The 24,063-nt window shown below is 39.7% G+C and overlaps 1 protein-coding gene across 3 annotated transcripts in view; it reads right to left on the bottom strand.

Moving 5' to 3' along the window:
- The window catches only part of PRDM5 (PR/SET domain 5), a 58,329-nt gene that overhangs the window by 24,196 nt on the left and 10,070 nt on the right, over positions 1–24,063 (bottom strand). For 2 of the 3 annotated variants that reach the window (XM_058024877.1, XM_058024876.1), the window contains exons 3-12: positions 22,868–22,990; positions 18,008–18,191; positions 17,112–17,286; positions 15,888–16,009; positions 14,067–14,146; positions 10,690–10,774; positions 9,269–9,426; positions 4,265–4,358; positions 3,080–3,240; positions 1,543–1,636 (exon numbers count right to left, since the gene is read on the bottom strand). In XM_058024877.1, coding sequence (XP_057880860.1) covers positions 1,543–1,636; positions 3,080–3,240; positions 4,265–4,358; positions 9,269–9,426; positions 10,690–10,774; positions 14,067–14,146; positions 15,888–16,009; positions 17,112–17,286; positions 18,008–18,191; positions 22,868–22,990 — 1,276 coding nt within the window. Of the gene's footprint in view, positions 1–1,542; positions 1,637–3,079; positions 3,241–4,264; positions 4,359–9,268; positions 9,427–10,689; positions 10,775–14,066; positions 14,147–15,887; positions 16,010–16,282; positions 16,376–17,111; positions 17,287–18,007; positions 18,192–22,867; positions 22,991–24,063 lie in introns of all 3 variants that reach the window. The other variant, XM_058024875.1, reaches the window with a different exon arrangement.

Raw genomic sequence — 24,063 nt, forward strand, 5'->3', positions numbered from 1 at the left:
CTGAAGCCTTCAGGTACAGCACCAGACAAAACCATCTCTCCAGATTTACAACAAGAATCCAATTAGGCCATTTTCTCACTCAACCCTACATTAGGAATTCTGCCATGTAATAAAGATACTCTTTTTAAACCTACAGTCATAACTTAGGAGCAACCCCCCCCCCCCCCCCCCGTTATTCATCAGGATAATCAAAAACTGGCCAGGAATCGTAACGGAGTGACAAAAATAACCATAAACATCTATTTTGGCTAATTCTCACAGTAAAGGATGCAAACCACCAAAAATGTAACTGACACTGGACTAGCAGCAAGACTGGAAGAGGAACAAATCAGACTTTGTCTCTCAGGTCATTATAAATAAATTTAGCACAGCATTTTTCCTGTAGTAGTAACTGTACAATGACTGCTTCTAGCTTCTCAGGTAAAAAAAAGAGGCCTTGAAAGTTTCCCACCTGCACCATTATTCATTCATAAATTATTTCCTCATTCCAAATTGCTGTAATTCCAACCTGTATCATCTCCTGGCAAGGCAGTTTCTCCCCCTGCACTTAATTTACAAAGGCACTAGAAATCTTTGGTGCCTTCTGCTTGAACTAAGTTCAAAATGTCACAGCCTCCTATAACAGAGGTTACAAATTTTGCAGGGCTCTATACTCAGGGTTAGAGGTCCCTCGTGTGTGGTTTCACAAAACTCACTGTTGTCATTACAGTGCAAGAGTTCTATTGTCATTACATTGCAAGGGTTCCACATTGCTAGAGTTTTGTATGTCCTTGACGTTTCTCACAGGCAGCTCCTCTAAGCACTGACTCTTCCTCCTTCTCACAGCAACCAGCTGACTCCAGTTCCCCTCAGCCAACCAACCAACCCACTCTTTTATAGCACTCTTCTTGTTACTGGCTACAGCTGTGGCCTGTTAAAATCAGGCCCATTCCTAATCTTTAGTAATTGGCTTAGCTGCAACTTCTTATGTGGTAAAATTACTTTCTATATTACCTTTATTTTCTTATATTGTATCCCCCTACACTCATATTAGTCTAACTCCTATATTAGGGAAAGTCTGCTTGACAGAGCTGAAATCTAACTGGTAGCAGCACACATGTGGAAAGTATTTCTGCTTGAACATCTCCAGAGCCATCTGCACGGTGAGCTTGAAAAACTGGAACTTTCTGCTCCAGGCAAACTGATGGGTAACATCAGCAAGCAGCACACAGAAATTACTGCCATCTCCCTGCAAGCCAAACTTGGTTATGCAGAGGCAAGAAAATGGCATGCCAAAGGCAAATCTACACCATTTTATGTTGTAAACAAATTATCACAAAGAAACCTCTTTCAGCCGCCTGATGCCACTTATCTGAATGAAAGTGTAAACTTGCAAAATGAAACCTGACAACAGTTTTTACACATTAAGCAGGTAAAATGTCTGACAAAGATGCTGTGTTAAGCCTACATGTAAATCTGCCTGTTTGTAGATAGATAAATTGTGGACATAGAGCTATCTTGTTACAGATTTAGAAAATCTTCTCTGTTCATCATAATAAATACCTGTATGGCTTCGAATGTGAACTCTCAATGTTCCATTGCTTGCAAACTTCTGTCCACAATATGGGCAAATCTTCTCTTTTTCTCCTGTGTGAGTCTACATGGGGAGGGGATAGACAAGAATGACTGTTCAGCATTAAATAAAAAATTGAAATATGGAATTTTTAATTGTATTGACACTGACTGCTATTACCTTTATTATGCATTTTACTGTCACACCAGGCAAAGATTCTAATTAGCTCTAGGTGTTAAAGAATTGATCACAAAAACAACATTGTAAATTTCACCAGCATTAAATCACTGAGATATTCTTTCGAAATCAAGCTTTTAAGGCTGGAGGGCCTCACTGATATAAGAAGAATTATTTCAAAATAGAAAAAAAAAAAAAAAAAGTATTACAAATTCTTCCATCCAACCTGTGTGGTCAATGGCAAGATCACCCTGAAATCAATTACACACAAGGTCACTATCATTTTCCACACTGTACTTTCAACACACAACTCTAAACTGAAGATCTATCAGTGCATTGAATTACTTTTCCTTGTAACTATGCCAGTTCTTTAAGTAGAGAATTTCTGATTACTTCATTTAGAAGTGTTAATTTAAATGAGATAGGAAAGATAACACAATTATATGAGCAGCTGATTATTTTGGTTTCCAGCTAGCATATGACCCTCTTCAGATAGGGAAATTAATCCTTATGTTGATGAAAAAACACCATAATGACACAAAATTCTTCATTACATCATAAAAAAACTTTCTCACGCAGTACATTTTATGCTGCAGTTGAAGCAAGAGTAAATGAGAGCTCATTTCAATACTGGATGGACTTGCACTGTTTTCATTCTCTGACATTAAAGATATGAATGCTAAACTCCCCTTGATTAGGATACAGTTATTTGGAGATCATTTGTATCTCTTCCAGCAACATTGGGATGTACCAGACCCACAGCTACTAATTCATTCCAAACACCTAAATACCAAAAGGATTTCTGGGAGCAACTACAAGGCTCACAAACACAGCCAGTCCTGGTCTGACAGGAGCACAAAGCAAAAGCAATTCTGATTTTACACAAATGTATGATGCACATACTACATGGCAAGCATTACATGCATGACCTTTTTAAACAAATTCTCACAATCTGAATTAGGTGGCAACACCTTAACTAACTTTTCTCAGCTGATTTTTCTTGATTCAATTATTTTCTTCGCATTTCTTCCCCAGAACATCAATCTTACCTCAGACCAAACCAGTGAGCAAGCCTCCTCCTGAAGTTTGCCCCAATTCCTTGGCAGAGTTTGGTGGAAATGATCAGGGCAGCCAGGCCCATCCTGCCACACACATGATGCTGGAGCACCTACACTGAATTTATACACAAGCACCAGCTGTAGATTCAGCTGGGCACCAATAACCTGCAATCAGCATTTTAGGGCAAAGTCAATCTACTGAAAAGCCAGAGAGGCAGAAGCAGCTCTGGGGATTCTACACTGAATAACAACCTTAAGAACACACAAGAAATGATCAGTTTGCTCTACTCACTTTCTTATGGCTCTTCAGGACTGAGGGTGTCACAAAAGCTTTGTCACACAGGTCACACTTGTATTTCTTATGTCCGTCATGTACAACTTGAATATGAACATTTAATGTGTCCTTTCTTTTGAAAGTGGCATCGCAATGATCACACTTGAAGGTCCTCTCACCTAACAAAGAGAAAAACATATCTTCCTCAACTACCATCCTCTTAAAAAAAAAAGTCACAGCACATGATTTTAGAGAAACCTTCAGGAAAGACTACAATTCTGCACACGGTGAATATTTTGGATATTCTGGAAATGCTTGTTCATTAGAATGCACATTACTGAACAGGTTTTTAATATTTTCCTTCACCATTTTTAACATTTAACACTGGGAAAAACATTTATGACATCCAAAAAATTGCAGAAGCTTTGAAAGATAATCATAGAAGAACAAACTGAACATGCCAATCCAATAATTCATCTAACAGAAACACTGTTATGCAGGATTAAAAAAGGAAACATTTGTGGTTTTCTTAGTTATGCCAGTGTGAATATTCCCCCAAACCAAGTACTGTCTTCCAAGCTGCAAGGATTTTAGATCATGAGCACTTTCTAAAATCAAAACTGTTGATTTTCAAAGGTTTGAATGATAGTCTGCAAGTATTAAAGATGGAGAAAATTCCACCAAAAATAAATCATAACACAGTCAACTAAAAAAAAAGGACAGAATGCCAAGAAAAGTTACTCATGAGTGAAAATGGCCACAGTATTTCCCTGAGCTGCTCCAGTTCTGTGCCAGAGGCAGCAAACATGAGCCTGGGCTGGCACAGGAGAGACAATACCAGAGTCAAGCTCTAAACTGGATTTCCTACAAAAGCTGAGCAAGTCACCGACTTATCTCTGTTTGCATTTGTCCTTTCTTAAAATGGAGGTAACACTATCACATTTAATGCAGAAACAAATTTCTTGCCATCAGACCTCAAATAATTGCTGGATTTTCTACAGCATATTTGGATTTGCATTTAAGTGCATCTGAAGGCAAGGTTTGAATTTGGCTCTGAATTTTTTAACTCCCTGGATACAGAGTTGAGTTCTAGTAGCAATTTAACACAGCAAGCTGTATATTGGAGCAAAGTGCCACATGTTTGTTTTTGTCAGTCACATATGAGAGTGGAGAAAGCTGTTTTTCCTCTGACTTTGCCCTTACTGTTATGGATTAACAGATGTCTTTGTAGAGAGAAGGGGGTTCGGAACAAGGCTTTGCATTCCTCACACTGGAACGGTCTCTCCTCAGAATGGGTCTGTGGATGAAAGACAACGTGTCAGAGGAAAGGCTCATGGAAATCCACCATTGCAGTAACTGCTTCATTTTCTAGATGGGACTCAGGAGGGGATATCACAATTGGAAGCACCAGGGGATGAAGAAGTAAAATAATCATTCTGCCTTTATTCAGGATCCTAAAAGCCAGCACAGCAGCTACTCAGTAACTGCCATCCCGGTCCTCACAAGTGTCACATGAGGTGGGCACATAAACAGACATAAAACCACAGAATAACCAGAGGAAAAAACTACAAGCTCAGCTGCATTGCTTCAGCAGTACTAACACTGGCCTGGAATTCTTATTAATATGAATAAATCCTTTGAAGTTGTCCACACACAAATCTCTTTCTTTTCACTAAAGTTTTAAGGGAGAACCAATCTGATTTTCAAGACAACACCTAAAATTTGGCAAAGAAAATTCCTCAAATCGTGACACTACTCTTATATATTGATATAGCTTCTTTTATTTTAAAAAATAACAAACAACAAAAACCACCAGAAAAAAAACCAAAGCCATGGAAGCAACAGTACCAAGATTTTTGTTGGCTGTAGAAAAATTCATTGTAGCTGAAAAACAGTCTCAAAGCTATGAATAAAATAAAAGGCTAAGCTTGGTTGAATCTCCTCAACTGCAGAGTTGATGAAGGAAACTTCTTTTCTGAAGAAAAGAAAATCTTGGGAAACATCCAGCATTATTTTACTTTTATAAATTCCAAAGCACTTTCCCTGCTTCCTAGTGTTTTCAACAGCTGTCCCACTGTAGATAATAAGTTGTACTGATTTACTATCTACCCAATTTCCTACTATTTTTTGCAAAGGAAAGCAGGTTTTTAAAGCATCAGCATCCAAATACTTTATTAGCTCACAAGAACCTTATTACAAGCTGAAGTGCCCAGAGGAAAAGGGGATGGACAGTAAGTGTTTTATAATATGCAGGAAATTAGGTAAATGAGTTAATCTGGTAGACTAAGGGCAAATATCAGCATAGTACATATTTTTATAATCCATTTCTGCTATCCAGAATCCATGCAACTGTTATTCTACCCCTTCAACTGGGGGAAAAAAGGGGGCTCTGGGCAGACAGTAAAATTCTTGAGAGGCTGGCTGATGGCCTTGAACCCAGTTTGATTTTAACACCAATGTCCTCTCACACACAGCACCAAACCCTGAATGTCCTGCAGTGGTATAGGGAGGCCTGGGGCTCAAAATCAATTCCTTGACCTCAACCTAAGTCATTGAAAGCAAAAAGGCTGCTGGAAGACCATCACAGGTGTGGAACATATCTCATGTTCCTTGAAATCTGCTGCACGCTCCAGCCCAGAGTCTCCAGCAGGCTGGCATTAGCTGGCACCCTGCTCAGCCCCCCCGGCAGTGAGGCCAAGGATTGACAGGACATGAAGAGACTGAACTGCCTTCTCACCTCAACAGGGGGTTCCTCCAGAACAGGCTTGGGACACATGGACGAGACACTGTGGGGAAGCTCGCAGTGCTGCTGCCTGTGCTGTACCTGTTCTGTGGATAAATAGAAGGGTTCAGTCTCCAGAGCTGTCAATCTGGCACCTTTCACGAGCGCAAGAGTCATGCTGCTTTTTAAAAAATGCCCTGCTTTGGAGCACTCAGCACGTGAGTGACAGGTCTGTACAAGTCACTGTGCTCCTCAGAACTCCTCCTTAGCATCTCCTTTATACTCTTCTCACCTTTTGATCAAAATACACAGATTGATCTGCACGTCTTAACTTCCCTACAAAGAAAATCACCTAACTAGGCATACCCACATACCCAAAATCACCTAACTAGGCATACCCACAGATCATCCCAGCAACTGAGGATGGGCTCTCATGCAGCATTTCATGGCAGCCTTTCCTACCACAGCATCTGTGGAGGCTTAAGCCCAGCCCAAGGCTACTTATTCCCAATAGATAAACTGATGGAATACAGTTGTTTCAAATCATTATGCTCCCCAGGACCAAACAACCCTGGATTAGCCATAAACCCTTTAAAATCCTGTGTCTGATGACCTATTTCTGCCGACTGTCATGTCCTCATATTTTGTTCTCTGAACTCATCCTCTGTACATAACAACAAAGGAACAGATGGAGCAAAACCATCTCCTGTATGGAGGTAATCTGCATTACATGGCTCAGAACATGCACCCTCATCCAGTCTAACCTGCATGAAAGGTGACCACTTTTATCGGTAGCACAATCCCTTTTTCCCTCCACATTTCAGATACTGTTCTCTTGCCTTGTCACAGAAATGGAACTGTATTTAAGTCTCATCATTTAAGATCATTCAAGTCACAGCCTGAGCTTTCACAGAGGACATCTGAGCTGGTTCCATACCCCAGAACACTTCCCAGCCTGGACACCTCCAGGAAGTGGCAAAGCCAGCTTGCACACGCACCTATGCGGAGCAGTGCAGCACCTGCTTGCAGGAGCAGCAGATCACAGAGGCACCAGAGCTCCTGCCTCACATGTGCAGCTCTAAGAGCATAACAAGTGCTAAGTTCAGGTTCACATCCCAGTGCTACATTGAACGGAGCAGATAGGCTCTTGGCAACTCCACTGTATCTCCCAATGAAATCCTCTGAAATGAGAGGAACTAATCTCCTTCTGCACTTTTGAAATGACCCAACAGACATCCACATCTGAAAGATGTTTAAAAACACATGTTGTGGGAGCCATTTTTATTCTGAGACTTCCAACATTAAATCAAGTTAACCCCCCCCACCACACACACACAGGAATTACAGAAACAAAAGCAACAAGTTTCCATCTAAAACACAAATAAAGAATTCAAAGGCACAAAACGTATCTGGACTCTCTTATATATAAAAAGGATGCAAGTCTGCTGCAAAATCCCAAGGTTTTTTAAGTATGTTGCTATCAAATTTAAAGGTATGTTTTCTATTAAATGCTGTTGATTTAAGTGGTTTTAACTGCTATACCCATCATTCCTACTACAGGTATCTATGCTCCCTGCTACCAGCCCATAACATAATCCTGAAACTCAGAAAAGGATCCTGAAATTATTTCAAGTTCAATTCTCCTCCTCCAAAGGAAAATGAATCTAGGAAGACATCTTACAGGAAACACACATTTAAAAATCATTAGAAACATAAGATGAAGAAATACATAGAAGTATAATACACAAGAAAGTTTTACATTTACACGTTCCTGGATCAGCATTCCTGTGAACAAGCAAGAGAACCACTGTCCTCTTTCCCCAGGCACAGCCTTCCCAAAATCATGGCACTCTAAACTATTTCAGCCTTCCAAACCACCACCTCTTTGAGCTGTATGGTACAACTGGCTTTTGTGCACACACACCCAGACTCCCCTCTGCTGCCTGCTCCCTTCTCCTCCCGTTGTTTCCTCAATGGAGAGAGGTGTGTCTAAAAAAGCAACTCAGGCCATCCATGTCAGTCTCCTGCCTCTCCTGTTCACCTCCTCACTCAGCAAGTAAATTTAGAGACCTACATGTGGATGGGTGAACAGCCACAGCTGTTTGGGTAATCTTTATGCAAACCCAGGAACAAGTTTCTCTCAATATAGAGCAGAGTTGATTTACAGCCAGTATTAGGTGCAAACAGGTCCAGGAAACCAGCATTCCAAAATGCTTTAAGGAATTCCATCAAAATTTGGTACCCACTAAAGCTGTCTAAATTTTAATATTTTTCCCATTAAGTGGAACCTCTAATCCTTGTTTATGCTGGTGGTACTGCTGCTTTAAACACAGAATTGGGTCAAAGTGTTTACTCCTTCATACTTAATCCTGAAGTCCATTTTCAACCCAAACTCCTTACCAGTCATCAATGGCTGGCTAACATCAGGAAACATGTAAAAAGTATTCATTTAAAATATAGGTCTATCTTTCTAGGTAATATTTTATACATTTTTTTCTTATAATATATCCAATCTGCAAGGTTCTGTCCAATTTCCTTAAAGTCTAGACCATAAAATATAATGAATGGGATATAATCTTGTCCTTCAGCAGGCTTCTGCATGCTTTCTTGTTTTAGACAGTCATCACCATTTCATCCTGTGAGAGGCATTATTATTGCTCTTACATGATTTATGACTGCAAGTGCAAGAGATGGTGCAAAGATCCTGTGCCAAATTCCCAGATGGAATATAACATGATCCACACTGTGAAAGGCTTGGACGTATGGCTATATCAGGTTGGGTTTTTTTTCTTTTTACAGTCTTGTAATTCTGAAACAGCAGTCCTGGATAGAGCCCTGCCATTAGAAATGGCAAACCCAGGTTAAAACTAATGACAGGCATTACAAAAATTAGGCCGAGCAGATCTGAGCTTCAACACAGGCGGAACATCCCTTTGTGAGTCTATTTTTCAGGTAACATTTCTTCTGATGTTGCTTAAATATGTGAACACTGCACCAAGTTCAAATTTAGTGCAGTTTGAAAGCATCTGCTCCTAAGTCCAACAATGACTGCAAGAGGACTACACATAGTTTTATTCAATTACACTATTAAAAAAAAAGTATTTGAAGACATCTTTGAATCAGTGACATGAACTTGGTAATCTAGTAATAAAAAAAAAAAAAACAAAAAAAAAAAACAAAAAACCACAACCAAAGCAAAGCAAAAACTTCAAAACAAAACAAAAAAAGTCAAAATGGGATTTATTTGATGCTTTTAACCAAGCAACTATGCTTTACTTCTCCTTATTTAACTTTTTTGTTTACTAGAATTGGTTCAGCCTTTTGAAATTTTGGATATAACAAAGAACACTAAAACTACATTCTCCAATACTTTAATCCCATGTTTATAAGCATGGCAGAGCTTAACAATGAACCACTTAAAAAAAAAAAAAATCTGCAAATCTGAGGCTGGCAGACCTGTAAACAACAACAGCAGAGTGCTTTACCTTCTTGTGATTCTTGTAAACATTTCTGTGGGCAAATCCCTTTCCACAAAGCTTGCATTTATAAGGTTTATCTTCACTGTGTATTATTTTGTGTGCAGTCACTTGATCAAGTCGTTTGAAGGACTTACTGCAAACCTCGCAGGTGTAGGGGCGTTTTTCTGCAGAAAATGAGTGGGGGACATTTAATCTCCTGTTTATACAGGGGGAGAAGATGAAAGGCAGAGACAGTCATCTCCTCAGAGAGATTTCTGCAATTAAGTCAACCCAATTAAGATTAAACCAATTAGAAAGACACCTAATGCCCTTTATGTTAGACAGTTAAGTCACTTCACAAAAGATGAGCCATGGTGTATCTCAAGAAATTGGCACATTCTTTGCAATACTCATTGCTAAAACTAAACTCTGATTAATTAGCTTAAATCAAAAGAGAATGACTTCAAAGAGGAAAACTGTGTTTCCAGATTAGAAATGTGAAAGAGGCCATGACAGTTTAAATGTTTTAAAACTTAATTAACAATATACATATTAGCTTCCAAACCCAAAAGTTCCTACGCAAAAAGCCTTTATGCTTCAATTGGTGACTGCAACTTAACTGCACTAATGCTCATCCAAAAGTGTCAAAAGAAAGCCAGGAGCCTCTGAGATACAGATTATATTACAAGAAATGAGATTTTGCTGTGGACTGATACCAAGAAAACAGTTCAACTCTAAGCCTGTGCAGCTGTAAAAACCTGCATTTGTTTAAATGCTAATGCATTTGACAGAACAATGTTTGTGTTTCTATTGTGTTGCTTGATGTATCTAATCACTGGTGAGGGACACAGAAAATGCTGGACTTGCAGTGGCCAGATATCCTGGCAGAGCCACCTCGTGCCACACTGCCAAACCCAGCGATGGGACACTCCCTGCTCACAGGGGACTCGTGCTGGCACAAGGGAACGTTTGCGGGTGGTCTGTGGATGGGGTGGCCCGTGAGCTGCTCTCCTCTGACCAGAAGCTATGAGCCCACTAACACATACACAGATACACAGGAAAACAGCGTAGCACAGATCACTGACAGCACACCCAGCTCCCAGCCTCTTCTCCTCAGCAGAAAACCTCAGGCACTGTTTTCTCACCTCCTCTCTCTGCCATGTAGCAACCTTTTGCCCCACTCCAGCTCACTGACCTCATCTAGCTAGCAGGACAAAACAGCTTGAGACAAAGCAGCAGTAGGAAGAGGACTACACCACATCACTTGGAATTCTGGAAGGCTTGGAAAGGCTGCCTTAGACAGTTTCCTTGGAACCTGAGACTGGCTTGCCCAACTTAGATAGCAGAGATTTCATGAAGCCTTCCATAAGAAACTAATCCAGGTAAAACTCCACATGCATGAAATACATATCCACACACACAGAGCTCTGCACGTTTCTGTACATTACCTGAATGAGTTATCATGTGGCGCTTCAGCTGGTTTGCCGAAATGAATTTCTTGTCACATTCTTGACACTCAAAGATCTCATGGACCTGCAAAATGTTTTATGATAATCAAATGTGCGGCTAAAACAAGACTATACCACTTACACAGATATAAATACTCTAACAGAATGGAGTTACTTATTAGCCAGTAGCTCTACTAGTACTCCAGAATATTCTGTGATTTCACCCTTGCTTGTCCCTTGCTGGAAAACATCATCTCCCAAAAAGTAAAAATTCATAACTGCCAACAAAAAAATCATCATTACAATTATACTGCCAGTTTGTATCATCTGTGTTTCTATCTACCAGAGCCATTCAAAATTTATTAGGAAAGCATTAAAAAACCAAATGCAGACTAACGTGTCAGGACATTTTCTTCTAGTCAAGATACATGTAAAAATAACACAGAAACCACTTCATAGCTTCTGTCAGAATTTTAAAAAACAAGTATTATAACACCCTTGCAGGACTGTTTCTCTTGAAAGGTTTTAGAGGCCAGACAGTGGAGGGGCAGCATTGTCTCAAACTCCAAATACAGTTTTTTCAACATCACAGCACATGACAGCATTTAGGACCAATTGCTGGAAAACCAGGAGGCAGCTGACTGGTAAATAAAAAATAACGATTGCCCAGTAGAATAAGACACTGTTCAGTGTTAAACAAAAAGGTCAGAAATTAACCCAAAAAGATGCTTGGAACTGGAAGGTAAAAAAAAAAAAAAGGGGTCAGGGGCTGGAAAGCAAAGAAGATTTTCAAGTGTGACTCTACTCACGCCAATATTGCAGGAAGTCCAGCTCTACAAATTTTAAAAAGTTGAGAGACTCAAGGGTTCTCAAATTCTGACCAAAATAGGATCTTGATGGTGGAGGCATGACTAACACTGCAGAAGGCTTCAAGCACCAGCACCTTATTGGTCTTCAGCCCAGCCTTTTATCCCCTCCTGTTGATGCCCTGCACCCTTTGGTGGTTGGGCAGTGTCCCTGGGCTCTTGTTACCTTCAATGCTGCTCACCTGCTGCCCACAGCTGTAGCACATTGGGGATGAGGCTCAGCTGCAGCCCCACCCCAGTCACCACAAAGTGTGCACCTACAGGATCTACACCCTGCTCCGGTCCCTTGGCAGACAGCACTACAGCTGAATGGAACTGTACAGGTCTGTACAGGAACTGTAAGAAATCTGCTGAGAAATCCAGAAAGGCACTAGCACCAGTCTTAACCGTAACACACAAAACCTGCAATTCCAAATCCAAAAAAGCCTGATTGCCCTACACTCCAAGTGTCCTTAATCTTCTTTCTTAAAAGAAGAATGAGCTGCTTTACCATGAACACATTAAGAGTGTGATCATTTACCATTACATGAAGAGTCAGAAGCTCAGTCCACAGCTGTACAGCCAGGAAGAGAGAGACTCCCCCAGCCCACCTACAAACACTGGAAGTGCAGCACTACCAACTCTGACTGGGAAAAGAATGAGCCACCCTGAGATTGGTTTGAATGTTTCTCCCCTTTCCATTACAGTGGAGCATCAGTGGAGAGGCCTGGCAGCCTGTGCTACTCACACGTACCTGCTCACTTTGAAATATGACTTCCTGTGAATAATTCTAATCCAAAACATGAGATCCTTATATTGAAAGGAATCATTTAGCACTGACTGCATCAGTAAGATTAACAGTCCCCTCACTTTCCTTCTCATTATTATCACTGTTGAGTGACTGAACTTAGCATTTTACTCAGACATCAGAACTCAAGTATCAGAATACAGTTAGACAGTTAAGGCACAAGCAGTGCACAAGACACACAAAGCTAAAAATGAGTTTAAATTTGACATGAAAACTACAGACGTGAATGACCATGTCTTCAGAAAGTAACATGCATCAATTCCCTCCAGCCAGCCCCTTTACCTCCTTTCTCTGTCTTTATCAGACCTTTTCTGTTGTTTGGGCTTATTTTCTGTTATATTTCACCTTTTTATTCTCCACTTTTATTTCTTTACATTGAAATGGGTAGGAGGAAAAAAATTTGTCTTTTTCTCCTGGTTTTACCTATTATTTTCATACTGGTCTTACTGCCTGTACAAATGTTTTTGCCAATGCTGATGATCCTGCCCCTCTTCCTACATAAGGAGATTAATTCAAGCAAAAAAACAGTGTGAGTATGTGCAATCTCCTTCACTCTCTGATATAAGTGTGTAAGTCTGGAATAGCCATTTTCTGGATGTTTTAAAAGAAAAAAAGAGCAAAGAAAGTTTTATGCACAAAATCTTCACGGTGATTCTTTAGGTAAGTGCTGAACTGATAACATCAATCATATTTGAGAAACTTGTGTGTCACAATGTCTGCCCAGAACTACAACTACCTAAACAGAACAAACATTTAATAAAATGGACACTCTAACCAGAACATTTTGCATTTTAAAGGCCTGATGTGCAAGACCTGTGCCAGTGTGTAAAACTTGTAACAACATGTGGCAAGAAACACCACTACAACAAAATATGGCCCTATTAGACAAGAAGTGCAGGGCATACTAACGCAAGTAAGGAGAAAAACAAATTAAAAAGGAGGGGCCCCACCATTTCCTTTGCAGCAACATACTTTAATTGATATCATTTATATCCTCAATGGATTCAGGTTATAGCCAGGGTATTATTAAAGACTTACAGTTAATCTGATAAACAGTACAATGCAGCTTTTTGCAAAAACAGATTCTCCTGGGTTTTAGTGGTTTATCAAATTAATCTTGCAGGGACTTCCTCTGGGTATAATGGATTCAGAATCTCATATTCATGGTCCATCTGTATTTCTACATGAACACCCTTATTTCCAATAGATGCTTTTCAATCTGTTAACCCCTCCTGTTCTGGTTATAAAAGATTATGTGCATTAAAAAAAAGACATTCAAATCTGGGTTTGAGGAAGAATTTTTTTTACTACTGCATAACTACAATAGAAGTAACTCCCCTAAGTGGTATTTCAAAAAGCAATAAGAAAATTACTGTATTTTGTAGAAAAACTGAAGGCTCATTAACCTATTTTATGGTCTGCATGTATGCCATGGTTACATAACACACTTTAAGAACGCTGAAGAACAGCAGGCAACTGTGACTTAATGCTGGAGTAACATATTAGCATTTGGGAAGAGATACATGAAAACTTTAGGGGGATATTTGGCTAGAGCAAGTGCGACTAAAAAAGCAAATACCCACACTGCACCAGGTTGGCTTTGTAAGCATGAAAGAGATCACCCAAAGGCTTGCATTACAGCAGCTTTCAAGTGACATGAGCAGCACAGCCTCACATCTCAGGCAAGTCAGTGCCTGCTGTGAGCCAGCCTTCATCTCACTGACCTTTCGATGCTCCTGCAGATTTGCTGCTGAGGAACATTTCTTATTGCACACTGAACACATCAGCTTCTTCCTAGAATTTCCTGAAACAGAAACAAAATACCACCAACATCTTCAAGAGGAAGTGCTAAGAAAGAACCTAAATATTTCCACTGAGCCTGTGACATTTCACAGGTCATTTGACTGACATAAGATTTTTACATTTGTATCCCATCTTCAAAGTACTCTGTATCAGCAGTTCTCTGTGGGTGTCCAACAAACCAGTCACTGGTGGAATGTAAATTAAGAAAACCAGAACAATAAAGAAAAAAACCTTTCAAATAGATGTTATCGTACCCCACCAATCCCACATGAAGAGCACAGTTCACAGCTGAGAACAGCTCACTTGGCAACTGAACAGTTCATTTCATCCAGAAATCAATACAGGAGTTAGTGCAGCAGTGACAAAAAACCCCTCAAAATTAAGTCAAAACCATTTCCTATTTTGTTTATTTAGAAAGCATTAAGCATCCTACTACATAAAGTATCATTAATGGTCTTCAGCAGAATTAATCAGGGCAATCATATTAGCACCAGATAATGAATTCAAATATTTTCTAAAATGCAAATTACAAAACAAGCTATAGGTCAGCTACCAGACATTTTCCTTCCCTTTTCATAGCTGCTTCAAAAAGTCACAGACCACTTAATTGAGTTTATCTATTACTTACCTTTACAGATTCTTTCTAGTACGCCACAAATAAACCTAATTCTTTGTTTATAATTTAAGATGCCCATGCAAGATAGTTCCTAGCTTAGGTAAAACACATCCATACTACACTGAACATTAGAAACATTATAAAAGTAAAAAGTTACAAAACTTATGACAAGTATTTATATGTACAAATAGACACATACAACTGGAATATACTTAATCCTTCAATGTGGAATTCATATACCACTACATAACTGACAAAAACTAAGCCTAAACATAAGCGTTCATAGATTTAAAAAATTATTAATGATACCAAAAAAAAGGAGACAATTTTTGTAAGAATATGACAAAGTTTTCTCTACTCTGCAAGAGTTTGGCAGCAGAAAGAGACTGAAAATCTTAAAAAGATTTTAAGATTTTAAAAAGCATCTCAGTGTTGTCACCATCAACTGAACACGGTTTTCTGTCACTCTGGAATTCTGTTGTCCCCACACATAAAGGTATTCCTTTGACAAGGAGAGGGGACACAGACAGAGTGCAGAATGCCAGAACTGGGATCTGTGCTGTGCACCTGAGAGCAGTGCTTTGCCCTCCCATGAGAAGGGGGTGACATTTCAGTGAAAACCACTCACAGCAGACAGATATGAAAACACCAGGGCCTAAGAGGACCAGTGGATGGTCTGGTCTGGCTTCCTGCAAAACAGATGCTACAGGGTTTTATGCAACCCTCATCAAGCTTAATCGTTTGATTAGGCAAAAAAAAAAAGACATCCTATTGTGTCCTGAAAAAGCCAAAAAATCAAGAACTCACCATTTCCTGTGCCAGTGGTTGACTTTCCTCACTCCAGTAACATTTTGCTTCATCTACTCTTTGCCTAGTTTAAACTCCTCAAGATTCCTATTACATTTTCTGCAGGAGACTAATGATTCATGTGGCCTACAGTAATTTCTCCTGGGGCGGGAGGAGGAATAGTAACTCTTGCAATTAAGTTACTTCTTAATTTTCTATTTGATACAAATGAATCCATTAAAAAAGAAATCAAAGACAATGTTTACTCTGACTTGCAAATTTAAAGCTAGAAACACGTCCGTGGGGATTTTTTCTGAAGGAACATTAAATTCTTTCTTACCACTGTGAACATTTTCTTTGTGTTTTTTCAGGGCATCCTTGCTCTTGAACCTCTTCCCACAGCTATCTGCCTTGCATATGAACCTGGCATCCCCTCTGCACGCCTCCTTGTGCTGCTCATAACTACATGGGATAACAAAGAGAGGGGGAAAAAAACAAAAACACATCAGGCAGTGTCTCCAGAAATCAGAGCTGTAGAAAGTACTCAGAGATGAACACATGCTGCACTGCAGAGTTCCAAGGCCACCTCATGCATTACTTACAGCAGAGAGGAAGGAAAGCATTTGAGTCCTTGCCCTGTTAGGATTCCCAAACACTCCCAAGCTTTTGGAAAGCTAGCATGCAAAGGGAGGCCAGCAAGGACATGACAGCAGTCCTGTAACTCAGACACAAAACCTCGATTCCAAGCTGAAGGCAGTATTGCAAACAGAGCACTGGAAACTTCTTGAGGAGTCTCCTGGGCTGATATTCTCTGTGCACTGAAGGACACTAAGAGACAAAAAAAGAGAAAAATTGAAGTAAGGGCAATGTTCTACAACTTTCACAGGCTTGCACTAAGTACAAACTACATATACCTTTACAAAATATAGGTTAACAATCTGTAATTAAATGTATAATAAAAAGTAATACATCTATCTAATTGTAAGAAAATGCATATATAAACAACAAAAGCAAACCAGTTATGTTTCTGTGCAGAAGCATAATTCTAAGATATATATGACTTTAGTGACAAACCTGCATATTTATACTCTCAAGGACAACAAAGTCATGTTCTTAAACCTCACATCTTTGATGTTTCCATTTTTGTTTTTCCATCATGCAAATATTTAAGCAAACATAAAGTGCTGGTTTTCCTTTTATTTTCCTTAAATCTTACTTTAATTCAGCACCAGCATCCACAGCTTGAAAATGACACCTCCTAAACTACTAAAACTACATCCATTCCACTGATGGAGATCAGTAATGCTGCACCCAACTTGCTCTGGTCTGGTCTCCAGAGTGTATGACTTTAACACACAAAAAATGGTCAATATTTTTCCAATTCCCATTGAATTCTACAACAAATACAAGAAATTCAGACATTAAAAGATTAAAGCAGAGGGTAAGGGTATAAATACAGATGCAAAAAAAATTAAAGCTTAGCTTGTGATTAGGTCAAGAGAAACAAAGGATTGAATTAAATTGATTTAAATGGTCCCTGGAAAACACTGCTGTTTCTACTCACTGTCTTTGCAGAGCTTGCTTAACAGGGAATTTCTTTCCACAATTTCGGCACTTAAATTCCTTTTCCTCACTGGGTTTTTGGTGCAAAGTCTGCAGATGCTCCGCTAGGATCTCCTGGCTGGCAAAGCTGGACTCACAGTTTGGGCACGCATGGTCCTGTTTACAGGCGAGGGGAGCTGCATGAAGGGAAGCAACACCAATGTAAAGGAGTAGGTCCCAGGTTTTTTGGTTACATTAAGAGAGACTCTGCCAGAAACAGATTATGCAAAAGGGTGGCATGAAACTCACAAAAAACAGTGTCTGAAGAGATTATAGACAGCCTATCTCAAATGGATTACTGCCAGCATTACTGAAAATGGATGGAAAGTGTTAAGATGGGTGTGACTTAGACTGTTGGCCCAAATCAGTCATTCAACTCAATCAGAACCTCAATGCAAGTTGTCATTTATGAATTCATCTTCATCTTTGACAAACATGCTGAGAATTCCCCAGACAGCTCAGCTCACCTTCCTTTTCCTACATGCCCTAGGACTGGCTGAATAGCTCTATGGGAAGGTTTATTTCTCTCCCATCTAAGTAAGAAAGAAACCACCCCTCTTAGAGCAAAAGCTCTGCATTTATAAGCCTGTGTGTCAGGCGAAACAAATTCTGTCTTCAGTTCAAAAATTAATGGTTACTATCCAGGCTCACTCGTTCATTCACTAATTCACAAGACTTGCTGCTCTTTATAAGGCAAAGAAGTTCAACCCAAACCCCAAAAAAGAGATAAAAATAAAGCAAGAACTCAGATTCAACCCAAGGGACTTTTCAGTTCCCCAGTCCTATACAGTGAATGTTCTCTTTGTTCATCACCACTTTCAAGCTCTCAAGTTTCCCTATGTTTTACATATTGCCCACCTGCAATTTTTTCACCCGCTGGCTGAACTTCTTTATTGCTGCCACTGTCTTCATCTTCCTGGATAACAGTTACTTCTTCCTCCTCCTCCTCCTCTTCTTCCATGTCACTGTCCAAGTACCCAATCAGAAGTTCTGTGTCTGTTTCAATATCTTCCACAGCCAGATAGAAAATATTTTCCCCCTCCTGTTGCAAACAGGAAGTAGAGGCAATAAACAATTATGTCAGAAAAACAAAAATCTGGACAAGTATGGGACCCTAAACTAATATTGTCCCTCAACCACTGAAGGGTTGGCTCCACTCCTCAGGAAGCACAATGCTACAACAGCCTTGCTAAAGACTTGTTTCCCAGAGTGGCTGCATGGACAGGGTGCTTTTGTACTCTGCTGTTTTGGGAATATTCCCCTGCCTCACCTGTGAGGCTTTTCCACTTTCCCCTGTAGCTTAGACCAAGGTGGAGATGGCATTAAAGTCCTTTCCTGCCACAATCCACTTGACAAGAACTTCAGGGTTTGAAAATGAAAGATTTGAGGAATAGAAAAACAGCAAAATTGAGATAACCAGCACAGCTTTATCTCTCTCCCCAGCTGACTGCAGGAATTCTATCACAGCTTTCAGCAGCATGTTTACATAGTGTTATTTTCTCTTTCTCCCTCTCCTCAAGATTCCCAGCCTTCTCCAATGGGCTTTCACCCCTGGTCAGTTATCTTCACTTCCAGAGCAGGCACATCTGGAAAATGCACTTTAAACCCTGTGCTGGTTTAAATCAGTGTGGATCCACCAAAGGCCAAAGGATCCAGCCCCATTCTGCACAACAGCACAAACTATGAAACAAAAAGCTCCAAAAGCTTCTTGATAATGCCTGGACAAGCTTCCAAGTAGCTACATAAACTAACAACTTTGGGCTTTGACGCTACTTCATTAAAGTTACCAAGGCTAGCACTATGGGGTGTGGGGAGCAATCTGTACATCTGTTCCCTAAACTGATATTCTGGGGGATAGAGATGCCTTTTCTTCTTTCTATATGTGAACCAACTGCTTGAGGTGCTGCCCAAAGCACTGAAGGAGACTCATTTCTATGCAATGAAGACTCCCAGTTCTACCATAAATCCTAAATCTTATCTGAGTAACACCCAGAAAAGTTAATTGAAGCTTCTTTGCCCTGCACCTAGCCATACATTTTGTAACAAGCTTCCTTGAGCAAGGACAAGATAATGATTTTTAATTTTTGTAACACACTAATATTAATTTAAACTGTCAACAAGGATGTAGCATTCCCTGAGCTGCAGTAGGTCTGTTATATTTTACACAAGATACTGTCACACAGGAGTGAAACCTACTTAATTCAGTAGACTGGATAGAGCTGCTACTTTCAAGGATGCACCACTTTTCTGTCCTTATCTCAACAGCAGCATTGGAAAACAAAAAAATTATGATTTTTTTTTCCTCAAGATCTATTCTGCAGTCCAGATATCTATCAGCACACCAACCTAACCTCTGTACACATTGACAAGTTGCAGGGTTTCATATGTCTCTGTCAAGTTGCAGAAACCTTTAATTTAGTACAGTCTAAAGTCAAAACAAATCCTCTTGACATGAGGAAAAGTAGAAGGTCTTTCTACACTCAGTCTCCACACAGGATAAAACCAGTAAATCTCTATACATCACTGTTTAGGACAACCTCACTCTAAAAGGAAGACAACCTCATGAAGGGAAGCACAATCTATTACTGGATTACCAAAAATAATAATGGAAAGAATTTAAAAAATAAAAGATTTTCAAAATTTGGAATTAAAAAGAAAAAAAGAAAAAGTCATGTATCCCAAGCAAAAATAAAGCCCCAAGTACTAGGAGCTGTCAATGTTAGAGTGCTCTGGGTTACATTTGCATTAGAAAGAAATTAGCTTTGGTCCCAGCCCAATCTAAACTCATTTCTCCTCCAAGGTTAATTTGTTTGGTTTTTCCATCCAAACAAATGCTAACAGCCACGTATTCAGAGAGCTAATTAATCAAGATATACCCACTAGCTGTAGTAGCTCCTCAAGGCAGCATTTTGAGTGAAAGCAATGGAAGCTCTCCAGAAACCACAAAAGAATTTAAATCTCTCTCCCCCCACCAGCAGCACCTGTATGAATCACATTAATCTATGTGCATGCAGGCACAGCAAACAGTCTTTTAAATTATTTGAATAATCCCTCTGTTTCTAAGAACACATCTGCAGCCATTCCACCTGCCCATGTGCTGGCTGTTTTCCTAACACTCACCTGCAGCAAAACCACAACTGTCCTTGGGAGAAAACTCCAGGTGCTTGCTCATCATGGTGGCACCACAACCTCCCTTCCTGTTATTCCTGGTTTATTATTCAATTGTGTTTTTCTCACCTCTGCCTTCACTGTCCTCTTTTACACCATAAGCCACACAGACCTGCTCAGCAAATAGAGTTTTCCAGGCCCAACAGCCCTTGCTATCTCCTTTTTGGTCCCCTATAGGAGTCTTCCACGCAGACTCTTGGCTTTTCCATACAGTTAAACACCTTCATATCTGCTTTATAAGAGGGAACACAGGACCACTGACAGCCCATCACACTTTAATCAAAAGCATAAAACACTTAAGTCATCACTCCTGAAAATTTAGAACACAGGAGGAGGAAGCAGCACAGTCTTGTGTTACCTCAGGGAGTGTAGGGCTTTTCCACCCTTCAGAGCCAGAATAGGTGGCTGCATCCCAGCCTTCCTAATCCTTACCCACTTTGCCTCTGTGCCCTCAGAGTGTTAGCTGATTTCCCTCTGTATCTGATTTCCTGGCAGCAAACCATCTCTTCAGCCTACCTGTTGTGCCAGCTCTCCCTGGCTACCTCTCCCAACAAGCACACTGCCTTTCCCAGTCCTTCCCCGCAGCTCCAGGATGTCAAGTCTGGCAGAGGTAACACCAACACAGAGAGTGTCTGAGGGCAGAAACTGCAATGCAGGAAATGCACGGAGATAACTTCACACATCCCCACACAGAGCCCAGATTTCAGATCATACCTCATCTAAAATACAGCACCTGAACCACACACAGCCCCAAGATCCAGAAGCCTCAGCTCTTTCTCCTGATCTATTCCTATGGTGTTACATTGCATGGCAAGGCAGAAAACCTCGGAGACACAAATGTGACACTGAACAGAACAAGGCTAAACTACTACAGCAATCCTGGCATTTCTCCATGCTCCAGTTTTCAGTAACAGCTCCCAATGAAGGCTAGAATATTTTTCCATCTGAACACTGTGGATTAGGATAGGCTTTCAAGTCCTAAAAAATCCTGTGAGATAATTTGGCAAATTTTTATTCGTTTCTATCATTTTCCTTATAAAGAAACCCACTGGTATGCACTGGATAGTCCATTAAAAGTTCTATTCAGAAGTTCAGGCCATTTACTGGCAAGATCATAATGAACATGAATTGTTCCCACTGCTCTCTGCTGTGAGCCTCACTTTGCCTTTGCTGCCAATGACTGTGCACTGATGAGGTGCCAATCACACCTCGTGCATGAGAGCCCCTCATGTCTGCTACCATAAGGAGGACAACGAACTTCATCAGAAACCAACTTCTGCTTTCTTGGCATAGAAACACCAAATTTTTTTGTCTGGCCTCAAATTAAACTATAATTATTTTGTCAGGGACACACAGGCTAATCCTGGGGGAAGAAAGTAATCTCATTATGAAAAAGCAGAACAGTCATTTTAAGAAATGCTGATAAATAATTCTCCTTTTCCTGACTGTTTTCCAGTTTGGCTTACATCAGCAAATACCTTAAGTTGACCTGAAACAACATTTTGTAAAGTATACATTTTGAGAAAAAAAAAATGCAGAGTCATGTAATTCTTATTTATGTGGGAGTGGAAATTAATTTACTGTGAAACTGTGCTGTTAAAAAAAAAAAAAAAAAACAAAACAAAAAACAGATAGCTAATTTCTTTAATAATCTCCAAAAGAACAACAGCTGGATGGAAAGGTATCCCTGTCTCTGTGTTATCCTGTAAAGTCATAGAACACTTCCAAAAATGAGCAATTAAACAGAGTAAGATTCTCCAGCTTGAGAGAAGAACTGTCAAATAGAAGTAAAAGGATATAGAGTTCCATAAAATCAAAGATGGCACAGAAAAATAAAGTAACTATTCACTGTTATACCAGAACTAGGAAATCAAGTGAAATTAAGGAGTGTCTAGAAGAAAAACAGAAGGATATTTCAACATAATTAAAGCAGTGGAACTCATTACCAGAGAGTGCTGCAAATGACAACTATAAAAATGAAAAAATAAGCTGGATAAACTCAGATCAACAGCAAAGACAAGAAAACTAACTTTTTTTATTAATTTATCCTCAGGCACTATATGATCATCCTATCAGACAATTAAGATTGTTCAATTATCTATTTTCTACTTAAATATTTTCAGCACCATACCTCCTTTCAAGCCTGTCACTCTTTCATAATTAACTATATAATATGTTACCTATATTATATGATATTACTAATTTTATTGAACAACAATGATAAATGCATTATTCTGGTTTACACACAAATAAGCCCATATATCCAAGTTTGGCATGAAACACACACAGGTCTCTAAATAATTATAATACTTATGCCTTTCAAATAGCATCAGATTCCAAGGACTTTTCTGGTCTTTCACCCTACCACTCTTATTTGTGCTATTACCTTAAGCAGAAGAGCTCTCATCTAAAAACAAAGGCAGAAAGGGAAAAGCAGTTTGCTACTTTGCTCAGATCTTGCAATTTTATTACAAGACATGAAGGCCAAAGAGGAAATCCAATTAGTAAATGAGCAACAGGAATCAAATGGTAGAAATCCACCAAATCTACCTGGATGGCTGCCAGGTTCTTCTGTTCCTGGGATGGGGCCTCGTGGACAAAGCGCAGCCAGTTTGAATGGCGAGGGTTGCTGGCATCCAGGATATAAAGCACCTCGCCTTTGCTCCCACGAACCTGAAACATTCCAAACAAATCCCTGAGCAAAATTAAAACTAAAAACCAAATATGTCCAGGCTTTGTCCATTCAGTGAAAAAAACACTTTAGAAAAAGAATTGGGCACACAAGATATATCCATCTCCATATCAAGACCTTTTGGCTACCATTACAGATCCATATAATTCATATGATTTCTACAATTTTGACAGAATTCCAGCTTACAGTGAAAAAAGGAAGATAACAGAAATAAAAACTTAATATTAACTAAGTCATTCTTCCCCCTCAAAACACAAAGACATACTGCTGTACAAATACATCTGTCACTGCCAAAAAAACCCCTTTTGTTTTATTTTAAATAACACATCACTTGAATCTCCACTGATCCAGACAACAGAGAGCCATGCAAAAAGGTCATACAGCCACACTATTGTTCCATGTGATTTATTTATATAATGAATGGATTTTATTTTCCATCTGTCAACAAGGAGTATCCAGGGCAGGTATTTCCTAAGAGCTAGGGAATTTGGCTATGTAAGATCAAAATTAGATTGTCTTCGTGGCTTTGTATATAAATTGCTCACATTCTTGCTATATTTGTTTCTAATAGAATGTAATATCATATTTCTTCAGTATGACTGCTTCAATTACCTAAACATTTAGGGTATCATTAAAAAGACAAAAACTGTATTCCATTACAATAATAGCTGGTGACAGCACGTTGTTCTCAGATTAAGCAAAAAAAGAATTACTGTAGTTCTGCAAACAAATAAGGATCTTCAAAACTCATTACTGCTCTTCTGAAGGAAAAAGGACACATCATGAAAAGGTGCCAACATTCAAACTTTAAAAGCTCTTACTTTCCAGCACATGGATTAACCACAGTGAAAAGTGTCAAACCTACACATTGAAATGCATCTGGAAACAATAGTATCTGACACTAAGCACTAATGGTTTCCCAGAGAGGCCCTGCATGTCCCAACCCCGGGAGTGTTCAAGGCCAGATGGGATGGGGCCCTGAGCAACCTGATCTAATGAGTGGCATCCCTGTCCCTGGCAGGGGGGCTGGAACTGGATGCTCTTCGGGGTGCTT

Source organism: Melospiza georgiana, chromosome 5 (genome assembly GCF_028018845.1).
Source record: "Melospiza georgiana isolate bMelGeo1 chromosome 5, bMelGeo1.pri, whole genome shotgun sequence".
Taxonomy (NCBI): Eukaryota; Metazoa; Chordata; class Aves; order Passeriformes; family Passerellidae; genus Melospiza; species Melospiza georgiana.